The 15,563-nt window shown below is 35.8% G+C and overlaps 1 protein-coding gene across 10 annotated transcripts in view; it reads right to left on the reverse strand.

The window, feature by feature from the left end:
- Nucleotides 1–15,563, reverse strand: part of TXNRD2 (thioredoxin reductase 2) — a 36,970-nt gene that overhangs the window by 20,204 nt on the left and 1,203 nt on the right. For 5 of the 10 annotated variants that reach the window (XM_054844477.1, XM_054844485.1, XM_054844482.1 and 2 more), the window contains exons 2-11: nt 15,371–15,436; nt 14,599–14,655; nt 13,834–13,978; nt 13,447–13,521; nt 12,522–12,600; nt 11,459–11,521; nt 10,855–10,925; nt 6,183–6,202; nt 5,720–5,811; nt 2,996–3,170 (exon numbers count right to left, since the gene is read on the reverse strand). In XM_054844477.1, coding sequence (XP_054700452.1) covers nt 2,996–3,170; nt 5,720–5,811; nt 6,183–6,202; nt 10,855–10,925; nt 11,459–11,521; nt 12,522–12,600; nt 13,447–13,521; nt 13,834–13,978; nt 14,599–14,655; nt 15,371–15,436 — 843 coding nt within the window. Of the gene's footprint in view, nt 1–2,995; nt 3,171–5,719; nt 5,812–6,182; nt 6,203–10,854; nt 10,926–11,458; nt 11,522–12,521; nt 12,601–13,390; nt 13,522–13,833; nt 13,979–14,598; nt 14,656–15,370; nt 15,437–15,563 lie in introns of those variants that run through there. The other 5 variants (XR_008579532.1, XR_008579533.1, XM_054844484.1 and 2 more) reach the window with 3 other exon arrangements.

Genomic DNA, 15,563 nt, shown 5'->3' on the forward strand with positions numbered 1-15,563 from the left:
TATATTAGCTGTGTTGCAACTGCAGCGTTCAATCCACAGGTTTCAGTCCTCCAATAGCTGAAACAAACCCACTTGACAAAGCCTGATCTCCTGCAACTTTGCCTTGCAGCTCAGAAGTTGCATCTGTTTATAAAGGTGTCAATCTCTACCCTTTTCTTCAGATAAAGACCCTATGTTCAATCTGTACATGCACAAACCACCATTTCTGTGTAGCTCATGTATATTAGGCACTGAACATATAATTTTTTTGTGTGTCTTAAGGGCAGGGGGAATACTATATAATATTATAAGTTTATTGGTTCCATATTGAATAGAAAAAAAAATATATCTCAAAAGCTTATCATTTCAGGAGAATTCTCACAAAAGCAGAAGACAGAGCACTAGTAAAAGACAGAAGGACATTACAGGACTAGACAGGCAGAATCAAATAAAGGTCAAGAAAGAGCTGTTTCACTGATCTCGAATATAATAGTTATAGCCACTCAGCAAGGTACCATGGGCCCATAACAGTAGCTTTGGGTTGAAACCTTTAAAGTACATTAAAAGGTATCAAAATGAGATTTTTTTTTTCCCCTCAAATATGTCAACTGGTTCAAAAAAAGCTGCTAGAAAAGCAAAGAGAGCATTGTACCTGCTTTTATTGGCTTATCTATACAAGCAGAAAATTACACATTCCAAAAGATAAACAAAACTCTTCATAGAAACACAATGTAATTTTTTTCAAAGGGCCTACATTAAGAGATAATACTGTAGCTTACCAAACTCAAACTATGTGCCACTGCTAGTAAATACTTTTAACATTATTCATAAAATCCTACTAAAATTCCATGATGTGCTTACAAAAATTAAAGAAATATTTACTATAATTCAGACTACAATTGGTTAACCATAGCAGCTGCTTTTTAACTAACTCTACAAGCTGACTTTCTTCAATCAGTATTGTAACTGGCACATCTGCAGACAGGAAATCCTCAACACTACCAAGTTTCCCAGCCTATTATCTGAGACACCTGGTGTGGGTGTGTTGATACAGAGCAAAACAATGAATCATACCGACTGCACATCAATTAACCAGCTTTAACTGTTAATGTGTTTAATCCTTAAAGGGTGGAGTGCCAATTTGAACACTAAAAAAGTCAATGCATAAAACCCAAACAAACCCATTCATTTTGCAGTTTCTAAATAGGGATTGTAACTCAAATGTATGACAAAAATTATAATACATGTAGTTCCTCTGTATCAAAATAGTGAATGGAATTACATTACAACTGAGTTGCAACAGTATATCATGCAACCTTATTCCACTATAATTAACACTACACCAAGATTTTTTTCATATTATTTCAATTTAATAGCTCTATTTTCCATCTTTGACAAAAGTAAACAAATTGACTTGACATTTCACAGATGTGACTCCACCTCAGTGTACTTTTACCAGAAAGTTTGAGAAAAATCACATAAGACATTTAGAAATTCACTTTTTGGAAACATTTTCATCTCACCTCATGAATATTATTCTACAGATTTCAGGATTGTCACATCTCCAGAGAGCATGATCTTTTTTGCTCTTGGCAAGCACTAGTGTCTTTGATTGGTTCTGGTAAGCATAATCCATTATTATAGGCTGTTTCCACAATTCATAGAAGCCCATTACACTTCTAAGAGAATAGTAATCACAGTAAGTGAAAGAAAATGTTTGTCATAACACACAAGCTGCTCTCTGTTTGGGGTATTAGGATATAAAGCTGACTTAACAAGGGGAAAGGAACAACAGGACAACAGATTTAGTCCACTGGACAAAATACAAAATGCTGTAAATGATCTGTTCCTATTTCCTGTAAAGGATCTATTCTACAACCACAAAAATTTAACTTTATCTGTTATCAACAAATGAAAGAGTAATGCTCCCCCACTACTCTAAAACAGTAGTGTAAGATAAAAAATAGCATAAAAATGAAGTAGCTAAAGGAATTGCTAAAGCTGCTAGTAAAACTGATCATTCTTCTGCATAAAAAAAAAAAAATTTCTTGGGCAGTAAGTTTAAGCCTATTTACTTTGTTCACCAGATATCATCCACTTGCCAAATACCACTGCTACCTTTCACCATCCATTATCTGTCTAGAATTCCAGATATTCGCAAAGCTTTATATGCATAGAAGACAAGAGGTCTCCTATTCTAGTGGGCTTGCAGTCCATCTGAACAAATATAGGAACTGAGGGCCAACTCGTAACAGCAACAGAAGAGTAGCTTAGGGAGGCAATGCAGAAAGAGTATTTTTGTTCCTGTGGACTGGACCGTTGTACCATACATCATTTACTGTCTTAATCCTTACAAGAAGTAGCATTTGACTCAAAGAAGGCAAAACCCAGTTAATTCCCATTTCTGGTGGTTATGCTCACTGCCATTTGTCACAAAATTCTTTAAAACTGATTTAACTCTGACTTAGGCATCGTATGTCAGTTCCAAGGGGTCTGAGATATGTGAAAATTCCTGACCAGAATTCAAAAAGCTCTAAAGTTCCACAGTTCCCTGCCATGAGCTTGGATTTTTTAGAGACAATTACTTCTCTTTCTCCAAATTGGATGATGGCTGCAGTAACAAACTTAAACAGCACAGTTCAGAAAAATAGGAATTTGTAGTGAATAGCTTCATGAATAAGTCAAGAGTGTTGACTTAGAGAATACTACCTGCACCACAGAGGTTGCTGGAATTCATGCTTTCATCCTCTAGTAAACGTGAGGAAGACTAAATGGTCTCCTATTTATTGCAGCTCATGCAAAAGTAGTTACCACAGATTTCTTCCACTCACTGTAACTTTCATGTGTTTTTAGACTGTAAGTGAACAAGTCAGGCATGCAAGAAAAGAATTTAAAAACTATCATTAATATAAAAAAAAAAAGGAAGGGGGCTGTTTGGCTCCATACTACATGATGAGGGGACTTCACTTTTAGAATGGAAAACATTGCAAATAAATGTTACAATAATCAAGTTTACCTACTGCCCACATCACTGTGTCAAAGGAATCGCTTTCTTCTGTGCCCAGGTCAGTATTTTTCCAGGTGACTTGCAATCTGTTGCTCTCCAATTTTTCAACTTTGGTTGGGAAACACCTCTTTAAAAATTTTGTGCCATAAGATTCCATGTGCTCAGTTACTAAAGATGCCATTTGCTGTTGAGTAGGGGAAAAAATGTTTATTATATGTATATGACCTTTTAAATGTAAAACCCTCTTTCAGCTGTCTTCATGAAAATCCAGTAAATACACTGTGCATTTCAAACATTCTTTGTCACTTAGTTACTATGCATTGGCAACACATGATAATATAACAAGCCACTATGACCTGCAACTGCATTCCAAGAGGCATCTACATCTGAATATTCAAATTATTTAAAAAAAAAAAGTAAAATAGTATATGAATAAAACTGTTGCTTTTAAATAATTTGTTGCTTATACAAATACAGCATCTAGAGCATATTCAATTTAACATTACCATAATTACCATTTTCTGGCAGCTTGATGAGAATTAAATACTTTCATAAAGCTAAGAAAGAACAATATTTCCCTTTGCTATGACACCTGCCATTTCTCTGCAATGGCTATGAATCACTAAGGTTTCCTGGAAAGTTCTACTACTAAAAGGAAATAATGCTTTTGTCCTAAGAGCCTCTTTGAAATAATGCCACACCACAGTCAAGTAGTAAAGTGTCACATTGACAGTTTATCCAAAGATGTCATTGCTCTTGATTGCAGTAATTCAGGTTGAACTTTGTCAAATAATATGTTTATTACTTAAAGGGTATTATCACGAAACCACTCACACAAAACAACTACATGCAAGCTCTCAGCTTACAAAACTTTATTTTCGAAGGTGACATTAACTAATATGAAGGCAACAGCAGGGTTATATCTTTTCATAAATACGATAGCTCACTAACCAGTTTCCATCAGACTTATTGTGGCTACAGACTGAACATAATTATTTTATCTCTGTTAATGCTTTCTTAACTTTGAAATGTGCATTGTGCTCTTCCTACCTACAAAGGATCAAGTTCTCAGAGAAAGCCCTACTGCAAATGTTTTATGAAGTGCCACACACACACTCTTAACACTATTCTCTGCTTACTCAGATCTCGTGCTGTTACAGGTGTAGATTTCTTCACTGATGACTGCAAATCCCAAGACACATTCTTATACAAGTTTTGCAAACTCTGTTACACATACCACTAGTTTTAGGGAAGCCACTTCAAAGTGGGAGTGGCTGGCGTGCAACCAGCAGCTGTCACTACCTGCAGTGGTACTTGACACTGCTGCTTCTAACAGCAATACTCCCTCCTCAAAAACTGTGCTGTTACACATTAAAATAATTTGCCTACACGCTGTGTGTGCAAAGAAGTTCTTAAAAACAAACCCACAGTTCTATCACTCTTTCATCAACTGTGGCCTGTAAATGTTTTGCACTATTGCAATTAAGCATTAAAAAAATTCCTAATTCATGATACCAGGAATAATTAAGTTAATGTGCATTCACTCCCATTCTGAAAACACTATTTTCAAGTGATTAACATGACACAGTCTTCATTCTTAAGGCCGACTTTTTCCAAAGTTATTTGCCTGAGAAAAAATGCGTTGGAAACTTCAAAGAAAAAGTTCGCTGCACATGTGAATGAAAACCCAGAACTCTCTCACTGTTTTAAGAACACTACAGAAACTTTTCCTTCAAAGTAGTGTTCCATCATATCTTGCAGGGACAGAGGATTCAGAATCACCTTTAACATACTCTCCTTACAGATCTAGGGACCAAAAAAGACTATCAGGCCACCAAAGAGATCATCTAACCTGTACAAAAGAGGCTACAAATTCACATCCAAGTAACACCTGGATCCAGTAACCTGTCTTTAACCTAAACCTGCTATACTACCTTCTATTGCTTCTTTAAGCAGTTATACTTTTTACACAAATCCTATACAAAACCTTTTTTGTTGTTGTTGTTGCCTTTCCTTGTTGTTATTTCTAACTGCTTTTATTCTCTTTATATAGGAATGGGTTTCTGGCCAAAACCATTTTCTGTTTTGTCAGCACAATCATGATCACTTATACTTCTAAATAAAACTCCTCAAAATCTTGCTCAATTTTGAAATACAATTTTTTCTCTTAAAATTTCCCTGCCTGAAAGTTTATGCTTTTAGTTTTCTCCAGCTTAGGGTTGATAGCTCCACTGAAATCACTATATATTTTCTTACCTAGTTATAACCGCCACTGTTTTGAAAGTGGTAAGGTCAAGATTTCCAATTCCTATGTCATTAAGAACTTTCAGCTTAGTGACTTATTTATATTCATCATAATGAACTCCACATTGAACTACTTCAATAATTTGTTTTAAAAATCATTATCTGTAACTCCTAGAAATTCAGGATTATTTTGAAGAAATTGTCTAATGGGTTTAGCAGTGGCATAAATCCTTCCCCTGCTTCCCAACCTTTTCAATCTCGCTTTCGAGCAGGGAAAAAAAAAAAAAAAAGATTTACTTTTCTGAGTACAGTATCAAGAAATATGATAGGAAAACAAGAGCTAATATTTATTTTGTTTCTCTTCAGAAAGCATGTACTAGGAAATGTTTGGAGAAGCAAATGCTACTTTTTCTTTAGGAGACAAAAATAATCAAATATACTTTTTAATATATTTGATACATAAGGAGATGCAAGATATTCCATACTCACCCGATCAAACCCACGAAGTGGGATACTTCTCATCATGACTGTAGTGTCCAATCCAATGCCCGTTAGAAAACCAGCACACTCAAGTGAAACATCTGGTGAAGCATCAGTTAAGGAAATATAAACAATTTCATATAAATGCAGTATAAAAGGGTAGTATGCTAAGTGGGCTTTTTACTTAGAGATATCAAGTTCTCCTCACATAGAGAACATCTTTAGCTTGCTTTTGTTTCATAGAATAAAACGCCAAAGCCTTGGAATATTTTCCTCATAGTTTTTAAGATTCTGAGAATTTATCCTCAGCTGACCTTTATTCCCATGATGGTACTGCATAGAAAACTATTACTATTCTATTACCAACTCAACTACAGGGCATGAGCAAAGGAATTCTGAAAACTGAGCTTTCATAGGAAAGACAGCTATGCTGCTTATTATCATAAATCATCACAGCTTTTTCAAAGGATACAGCTAGCTCCAACAACCAACCTGTTACATAAAAAGAAAAAAAGAATAAAGCAGTGGAATGAGCTTGTGCATATTTCTGCACAACCAAAAAATTATTTTCTGAAGTATGTAAAGTTACAAAATTACAGGTTTGAGGAGTAGATCTGATGTTGTTAGATGGAAAAAGAGCTTGGCTTGTCAACTCCAACAAAGACAACACTGTAACATGTGGGCTTATTTTATTAACAGAATAAAAAAAGAACAGGCTTATAAGACATAAAGTATTGTTTTTATATTGTAAATAGACATTTAAACACGTACTTTGAAAGAGAAAGTGAAGAAAGCCATGAAAAACTCAGAGAAACTAGCAAGGTTAAGAGGCATCACAAATATTTTAATTGTGTTCTATGACATACCTCTGTTGGAAACATCTAGAGTGGACACTGACAGGTTTTTCCCCCAGTGCCTATGGCTACTGATGCCTCATCTTTACAGGGCATCTCAGCAGTGCCTCTGAGACAGTAGGCAACATATAAACATACAGACATGCAGCAGTCTTGTCAGAAGTCAAGTATATCTCAAAATTTCTAGAGTTATCTTAATTACTAAATATATATTTTAAATTATTTTTAAGAAAACTTAACACAATCAGAAGTTATGCACATTTGAAATTCATTATCTTCCTATCAAGTAGATTACAGTTCCCAATATAAAATTTTATTCATTGCTAAATTTCATTTTGATTTATAACCATCTGCTTTTTAATCATCTTATTTTTCCAAATGCCAAATATTTGTCCTTCCTGTCTTCAAATGTTTGTGTATGCAGTTATAGAAAATCTGTTTAATAGATTTACCTAGACTAGTATTCACCAAATAGATCCATTTTAGATCTTAAGTAAAACTGCAGCTCCCATCTCTCCCCATATTTCACACCCTTTCAACCAAGACCATCACTAAAATTGTCCACCAACACTTTCAATTTATGAGGCGTATCAGCTCTCCGGCACAGCAGTTTCCATGCCTGTCCCCAGATGCCCTACACACTGCAGCAGTGCTCTCCCTTCTGACCATATCCTCAGTTCCCTACGTCCGCTGGGTACACAAAAGGCAGAAAGCTCAGTTGCTGTTCCAGAGGTAAAAGTGGATCCAACTGGCCAGTCACTGACACTCAGCTGCTGGACAGGCTGCATTCACATTCCTTTGCTGTTCATGTGTTATGCAGACTTGTTAAAATCTCACAGTTTGGAGATGCATTCCACGTAGTATTTCCATTACAGCAAAGTCTTTTGTTAAGTTTTTGAATTAGGAAAAAAAAGCATCATTAGGGATCAAAATTTCTAATTACTGTAAGAACAATGTAGAATGTTAGGCTCTTTCTCACTATTATTTTAATCTATGGAAATACATGCTTTATAAAGAACTTTTCATCAAAAAAAGCAAAACAAAAAAACCAACACTTGGAACCCACCTGAACATTTGACACATTTTTTCTGTTTATTTTGGTAATTTTTTTAAAAGCAAGTGTCTCTCATATTGCCATATCCAAAAGTTAAAAAAATAACTTTGGATTTTTGCGTATGAAAGAAGTAGTTTGCCAACGGTGTTTTGGAAAGCTAGAAATTTACTTGAAAAACTCAAAATACAAACTCACATAATCACAGAGTTTAAACAGGTTATTTAAAGCTAGGAAGATAAGCAAGGAAGCATAAACATTATAAGCATAAGTCACAGAACCTTATCATATTCCTTTACCCATATCCAAATTCATTTGACTGTTTTGAGGAAGATAAGTTTTAGCAACACAAATGACAATGCCAGCAGAGAGCACAGTTGCATGGAAATAATCCATCAAGACCTTTTCCCTCAGCAGCCGTGCTTCCATTAATTCAAAAACTCTAAGCAACAAAACTATTTTGATAAAACATGCTCTGAACAGGTGAAAATTCAAAGTAGTCAGATCACAGGAAGGAACACATTTGAAATATCAACCTGCAGCCTACACATCCCACACTGTTTTGTATTCTACATTTTGCTTGATTCCTGGCTGAAGTAGCATACACCAGTATGGTGCTTCACAAAATAGACATAAACCCTTAAATCCATGGAAAACCACACACAAACTGAAGGCTAACACAAAGAGGTGCATGCATTGTGGTCTCTTTATAAGGAGGTATCATTCACCAATTCTAACTAAAATTTACAAAGCAATGATCCTCCCTCTACCCTGTTACCAGGAAAGCTACTGGTATACACACTTACAAAGACAGAGATGTGTTTCATAGAAGGACATCAAGAACCTTAGAAAACAACAATATTTTATATGTGAACATGTATGGCAACTAAAAACAAATATTAGAGGCATGATGGAGCTCTGCAAACAGCAAATTTGGCTTGTCTTTTTGGCCCTGCCACATATCCCTAGGAAAGTTATTCTTCCACAATACTGCAAGAGAGAAACAAGTCCAATACTTGGAAAGCTCTTCATACACAGTCTATCCTATGCTAAGACAGCAAAGCAAAAATAGTAGGTAAAATACTGGCTTGTGGCCTCTACCTTACCCTAAACCAATCTGCACCATCTCCTAGTTCTACGAGAGATGCTTTTAAACTTCTGAAAAGTGCAGACATGGGGGCTGCTGCTCCGTAAGCCCCAGGGATTGCAGAGTCAGTACAACACATGTTTTCTCACAAAAGACCCTAGATAACATCTATCTATGCTATAAGAAAAACATACAAGTTCCAAAGGTGTAGAGAGAGCAGGTTGAGCTAAAGAGATTAAAATCTGCCAGTCTGGGTTTTATGTTTAGCAAACAATTTAACATAGTGGGAAACAAATTTTTCTGGTATTAGGGCATGCAATTCATCTGTGAATGGATGATCACCCCTTTTTTTAGCATGTAGCTGCTGGGAAGTGCTGCAAAAAGCCACATGCTGCCCATAAAGAAATATTTACTGGGGATTCACAGGGAACAGAATGACAATATCTGTAATTTGGGCATATGTTTGCTCTTTTTCATTAGATGAAAAATAGATGCCAGCTGGCACTCATTCATAGTATCAGCAGCACATTATTCATAATTTCTTCTACAAAATAGGGGGTTCCTGGGCATTGTCAGTGTCTAATAGAAAAGTTAAGAAAGCAGAACCTAACCTCCTTCATACCTGCTCAATCTCTCGCTCATTCTGAACATATTTAATGGCATTTTTCTAATTCATTCTGCCAAAACTCTTCATCTCAGTAGCAAAGATTTCTTCATAATGTTTGTATATCTGAAGGACTTTTAAGTTGGTTAACAGTTTGCACTTTTTGTTTTTTAACATGAACAACTGCAGGACTGACAGTTCTATAACTCCCAGGTATGTAATTCGTAGCTGAGATATGTACATTTGGAGAGGGAGAAAAGAAGGAATAAGTACAACACAGCTCAGACTAAAAACAAAAGGTGTTAAACTGTACCTTGGGAATATTTATAATAGAAACAAATCCGACAGAAACAAACCTTTAACAACTCCCTCCTTCATTTGCTAGGACATAGCCTGATAAAGCACAGAAATGCTACTGTAGCCCCTGCAGGCTTATTTTGACTAAATCTCAGGAATGCAACATATAAACACTAGACTCCCACATTACACTGTTACAACTTGCATTAGCAGCAACTGGACAAAAGCCACAATTTCACAGAAACATCTTATAGGGATAAATCTTATGTTTAGTTTTTGTGTGTGGTTTTGGTGTTTTGGGTTTTTTTTAAAAAACAATTTCCTCGCATAAATCACGCTTTCAAAATTGAAGAGGTGACTGATATACTACAAACAGCAGCAAATTTAGTTTCCTTTTCAAACTGTACCAAGGAGCTTTTTTATCTATTGATGTTTAGCTTAACACAGTGCATTTTTTATATTAGAAAGCCACAACCAACAATGGCAGCTTTGTTTTCTTTCAAAACACCAGTATTATTGTTTCAAGTCTCTTTTTCTTATAGATACTTTGCTTTTCCTAGAACTGCTCAATAAAGAAAAGAAAAAATAGTATTAGCTGACTTCCATGCTAGCAAACGTGCATTTCCTATCACAATTATTTGCATCAGGAAATTGCTCTGTAGTGCAATGGTGACTCAGAATCTTACTGTGCTATGTGCTGTAAAAAAGCCAAAGACTATGGCATATTAGCATTTCCATTAAAAATAATTTTTTAGTATTTCAGTTAAACAATAGCTCCCAAAGCATAAGAAAAGGCAAAAGTAATCCAATTATCTCATCATATTTTCTTTTGTTATGAGAACCGCCACCACATAACAGAACATAAAAACACGTTGGAGTTTCTTTCCTAATTGTGGAGCAAGTTCACGTACACCCGTAGCAAAGGACAGTACAGCCTTCGTTTAAGTTTATGCTGCCCTCTTGTGACTTCCACGTAGAATTGCTACAGGAAACAAATCACCTTAACCTAAGAAGGTTAAAATTCATATTTAGTCTGATTTTAGAAGGGAATTTCATAAAAAGGAAGGATCTATTAGTTACTAATGAAGGTTGGTAGTGTGATGTTGACGCATAGCAAAACAAATTCTCAGAAGGAAAACTGAAGTACAGAAAAACTGGTGTATGAAAGGCAATTTTGAACTTTTTTTTACCTTGCCATAAAGAAGAAGTACAAAAGTCAGCATCTGTTAAAGCCATGGTAAGGTAACTTACGTTTTTCCAGGAGATTCTTTTAACCAGAATAGATCATCACTTGTGATTCCATACTCCAGTGCACCTGCAATCTATAATCACACAGGTAAGGTCTCGGATCTACAATGCAGGTCCTGGCAGCAAAAAAAAAGCTAATAGCAAGTTGTATTAGTTGAAGTACAGCCAGTAGACCAAGGGAAACATATCTGAGGCTCCCCAGATATATTATCCAGTCTTTGTCGTTGGAGATTTTCAAAACCTGATTGCAAAAAGCCCTGAGCAACACAATCTGACCTGACAGCTGACTCAGTAACTGGTCCCAGCCTCCTTGAGCAGGAGGTTGAACTAGATGACCTCTAGAGATCTCTTCCAACTTGAATTATCCTACAGCTCTAAGCAACATCAACATACTAAATCGATGCAAATTATTTTCTATGGAAATGTTTTTCTGAAAAGCCTGTGCTTTATATAACAGATAATTTTTTCACATGACACAAGTACAAAAATCTCTTGTGTCTTACTTTATATTTACTTTATATTTATTCTTTATCCTCCAAACATTCATTATTATCTGCAACAAAACCAGTAAAGTCATTGGAATTGTTAGATGGCAAGCGTAACTTACATGTGTAGGATATTTTGGTCTTCCTCCAGTAGCAATGACAATATTTTCTGCAGTAACAATAGTCTACAAACAAAAATACAAAAATCAAAATCAAGCATTTGAAATCCTTTTACCTGTCTTCAGATTTCATCTATGTACAAATGAGCAATAAATGAGAAAGCCAGCACTACTGTCTGCTATATATGACATAATAATCAGTACTGCATCAAAAAAAGGATTGAAATGAAATTAATACATGCAGAAGTTTCTCCTATACATACTCAATAAGTTTTTGTTTTAATATTAAGCTATACCTATCCTGGACAAGATTCTGATGACTTGGAAGCAACATTTGTGCACAAATGGCAGCTTTTTGAAATCAATATTTGCTTAGGACAAAACACACAGAGATCACAGCAAGTGAATTCTGTCTCTAAGGCCTGGAGTTAAGGTACCTCAAAAGTGGTATGGTTTTAGAAAAATGTTAGGCATCTACCCCCAAAACCATTTGCTCTCTCAAGCTGATATTAACCAGTAACATTTATATAATTACCCTCAAAAAAGTGTTAAAAATGCATGTTTAGCCTCTTGTTAAAATGCAGAAATGGCCTCCATTCTGTTATATGACCCAGTTGCTTGAAGCTGTGAATTCAGTATAATTGCCTCCCACACAAGATTTTGTATTAGAAAGTTAATCATCCTTACAATTCACCTGAAGGAGGAAAACATCCTACTGATCTAATGCTCAGAGCAATAAGGAGATGTTGGTCCTCTTTACACCTCTGTAAGCATCTATCAAAGCAGTATGACTCTGACCAAAAAAACCCCAAAGACTTTTGTCTCAGCATTTCCATCCGCAAAGAAAAGGTAATGGCATCTAACTGACAGGTTAGAGGCTAGGGACTCAGAAGAAAACAGTCAAGTACATCTTCTGTAGGTGGAAAATGCAAATCTCCCTCAGCAAAACAATACTGAATAACTAAAGCAATTTGCAAAAGCACAATATAGCTCCCACTTGACCAGAAAACCAAAACATGAAGACCTGAAATGTTTGAAGTGAATGACAATGCAGAAATCTGCTCACCTCTTTACCTGCTGTTGTTAAACCACAGATTGTATGTGGATCAGAAAAACTCCCTTTCATGTTGAAATATTTCACTTTCCTGTTTAGAAGAAAACAGCAACATAAATGAACATTTAATGAAGAATAGGAATGAAGTACAATCAGCTACTTCTTCCATATCTAAGTGCTAAAAAGGATAGCAAACAGGCATAGAAAAGTAAAGGGAAGAAAGCATCTCATTTCATAGGATTGTTTGCAGCTCTGTCACATAATTTAAGTCATTTAATTCTTGTGTCACAGTTAACTCCTCTGTACAGCAGAGTACCTAAGCTTGTAACACGCTTTGGGATCACATTATTGACCTCTTCAAATAATACATTTTCCACTAGCCATAGCATTACTATTCCTACCTATAACATTACTAATACAATGCTCATTTGAGAGTAATCAAAAGTAACTCAGCAGGAGTCACAAGACTAGTACCTGTTAAATTATCTATTAATATAATTTCTCTATAAAAGGAACTGCATGCCAAAAATCTTGGAACCAATTCTGCACTGAAAGCAAAAAATTCAGCTGCTGTAGTACAGTGTCATGTGGGGGCTTGTATGGCATATAAATTTTGATGGACAGCTTGAAATTATCTTGAGGAACTCTGACTGCTTCATATTAATGCAAAACCTCTCCAGATTAGAGAGAGCATTCCCTGATTACTACGCTGTTAGGAAGTTTTCACATATGGTCACTTTCATCCACTATTTCCCAGAAAAGAAAAGGAAAGAGAGGGAAATCACATTGGCAAGGGCACTTACAGTCCTGAGCAGAAAGGACTTACAAACTCAAAATACTAGCTCTAATGAGAAACTCCAAAGGCAATTCATCAATTTTACCAACGGAAGAGATCCTTGACTATGGGAATAAAGCTGAACTTCAAAGTCTTATTTACTTGTCTTGCAGTTGCACTCTGTGTCCCCAGTTCAAGGATTTCACATAATTCCGAACAGCTTGTGCCATCACAGACCTATCACAAAACAAGAAACTGAACATGAAGCCATCCCATTACAAATTCAGATTACGCAACTCAAAGATACAGGCAATTGCTAGAAATTAGGAATGGTCTACAGTACTTTTCATTATAAAAGTAAATTATCAATCCAAATCAGCATAACAGCTCCCCTAACAAACCAGTAAATAGTTTTGTGTTTTAAGCAAGGAGCAGTCTAAAAAAAACTTCATGCAAAATTTACTTCCCTAACTGTCCTTAAAAAACCAACTGGGAAAAGTTGTTAGGCATTTGCAGCACATAGGAGTGGACACAGGCAATAATCTTTACCAGGTATGATGAACAGGTTGGGCTATATTCCAGCCATAGCATTGGGCATCTTTAATGGCACTTCCTAAAAGGGCTGCTTGATGCATAAGCTTTTTAGGAATGCAACCAACATTCACACAAGTTCCACCAAGTCCCCACTTGGTTCCTTGGGAAAAAAAAAGAAAAAAAAGAAAAAGAAAAAAAATAAATGCATCATGTTAGTGTAACAATGCAATTGGGTTACTTAGAGAATTAGGTTGTTCATGCAATTAGTTAAAAAGTTCTGAAACAAACAGCTTCTAACTCTGCTAATGTTAATTTGTTTTGATAAAAACCATCTCTATGTATTTTTCTTCTAAAATTCAAACCATCTCAAGATGTTTCTCAGAGCTCTGAAGAACCAGGTACTCCACATTCACATTTGCGCATTTGCAGATCTTATTTTACATGTTGTACATGAAGAGCCTCAACATGATGCAATTCATAATTTTTAGAAATTGTAAATGACATTTTAACAGAGACAATATTCTCACATATTTAAGTCCAAAGTCTACTACAAATGGTAGCATCAAACACTGCTAACAACCTTAATGTGCAGGGGAAGGAGGCAGAGCTGGGACATCACTGGAGGGAACAAGCAGTACAGCAAGCTGGGCTTAAGGACTTTTACTACAAGCAAAGCAGGCAGCACGGCTTTGGCCACTTTGCTGCCTGGAGCAATCTGCTCACCTAGAAAACCATTTTATACACATGTCCAAACATTATCCTAGTATTTCTCTCCCATACCTTGTGGAGAAGGTTCCACATAATCCAAAACTGCCACTTTCCTTCCAAACTGAGCAGCTTTAAACAAAAAGCAAGACAAGGTATTTAGTGGAGGGAGAAACACACACACCCCTAAACATTTTTAGTAGTACAGGCACAGATTAAGAGTACAGGAGTTGATGGCTGGTGGTTTATACTGTCTAACTCAAGATGCCAGCCTACGGACCCAGGCTGCCTATGGGGTCAGCAGATTCTCCAGAAGGCACTTAATAACCCAGACTAGAGTCTCGAGCTTCCACCAACCCTAAAAATGCAATATGACCCCAAATGAGATGTTTAAGAACCTCGTGAGTTGTTGAACACATTGCATTGAGCTACAAAGGGGCAAGGTTCTCTACAGCAGTTAAAACAGTTCTTGGAAACAGTCTGAAGGGACTGTTGTTTTACCACATAAATAAGAAACAGCATAATTTAAAAAAAATACAGTATCTATGGAGGCACTCAGTATTTTACAATAACAGTGAAATAGAAGTTTATTAGATTTTCCCATAAGAAAAGAAGAAATTTTTTTTTTAAAAGGTTAATAGGAAAGCAAAACAAGATCACCCCACATGAGGCTGTGAATTAATTTGCAAATTAACTGTATGGAGCTGAGTTGATGATTAATGTTCAGGGACTGAAGTATACTATGTTTCTTAAAACACTTTAGCATTATCAGTAACACTTCTATTAGCTTCCATAAACACCACTTAAGCTAAAACAAAAGTTTTGTTAGTTATTTATATATACAAACCTTCTTTTGCGCAAGCAAGGCCTCCAGACCCTCCACCAATTACCAGAAGATCATACTCATTCTTCCCTGTGAAGAGGACATGAAAAAAAGAAGTAAAAGAAACAGGCAAGGAAGATTGAAGAGGTATGTAAGAAAGTAAATATCAAAAAGTACACTATTTTTTACAATTGATTTTTGCTGATTTAGGTTTACT

Source organism: Grus americana, chromosome 16 (genome assembly GCF_028858705.1).
Source record: "Grus americana isolate bGruAme1 chromosome 16, bGruAme1.mat, whole genome shotgun sequence".
Lineage (NCBI taxonomy): Eukaryota > Metazoa > Chordata > Aves > Gruiformes > Gruidae > Grus > Grus americana.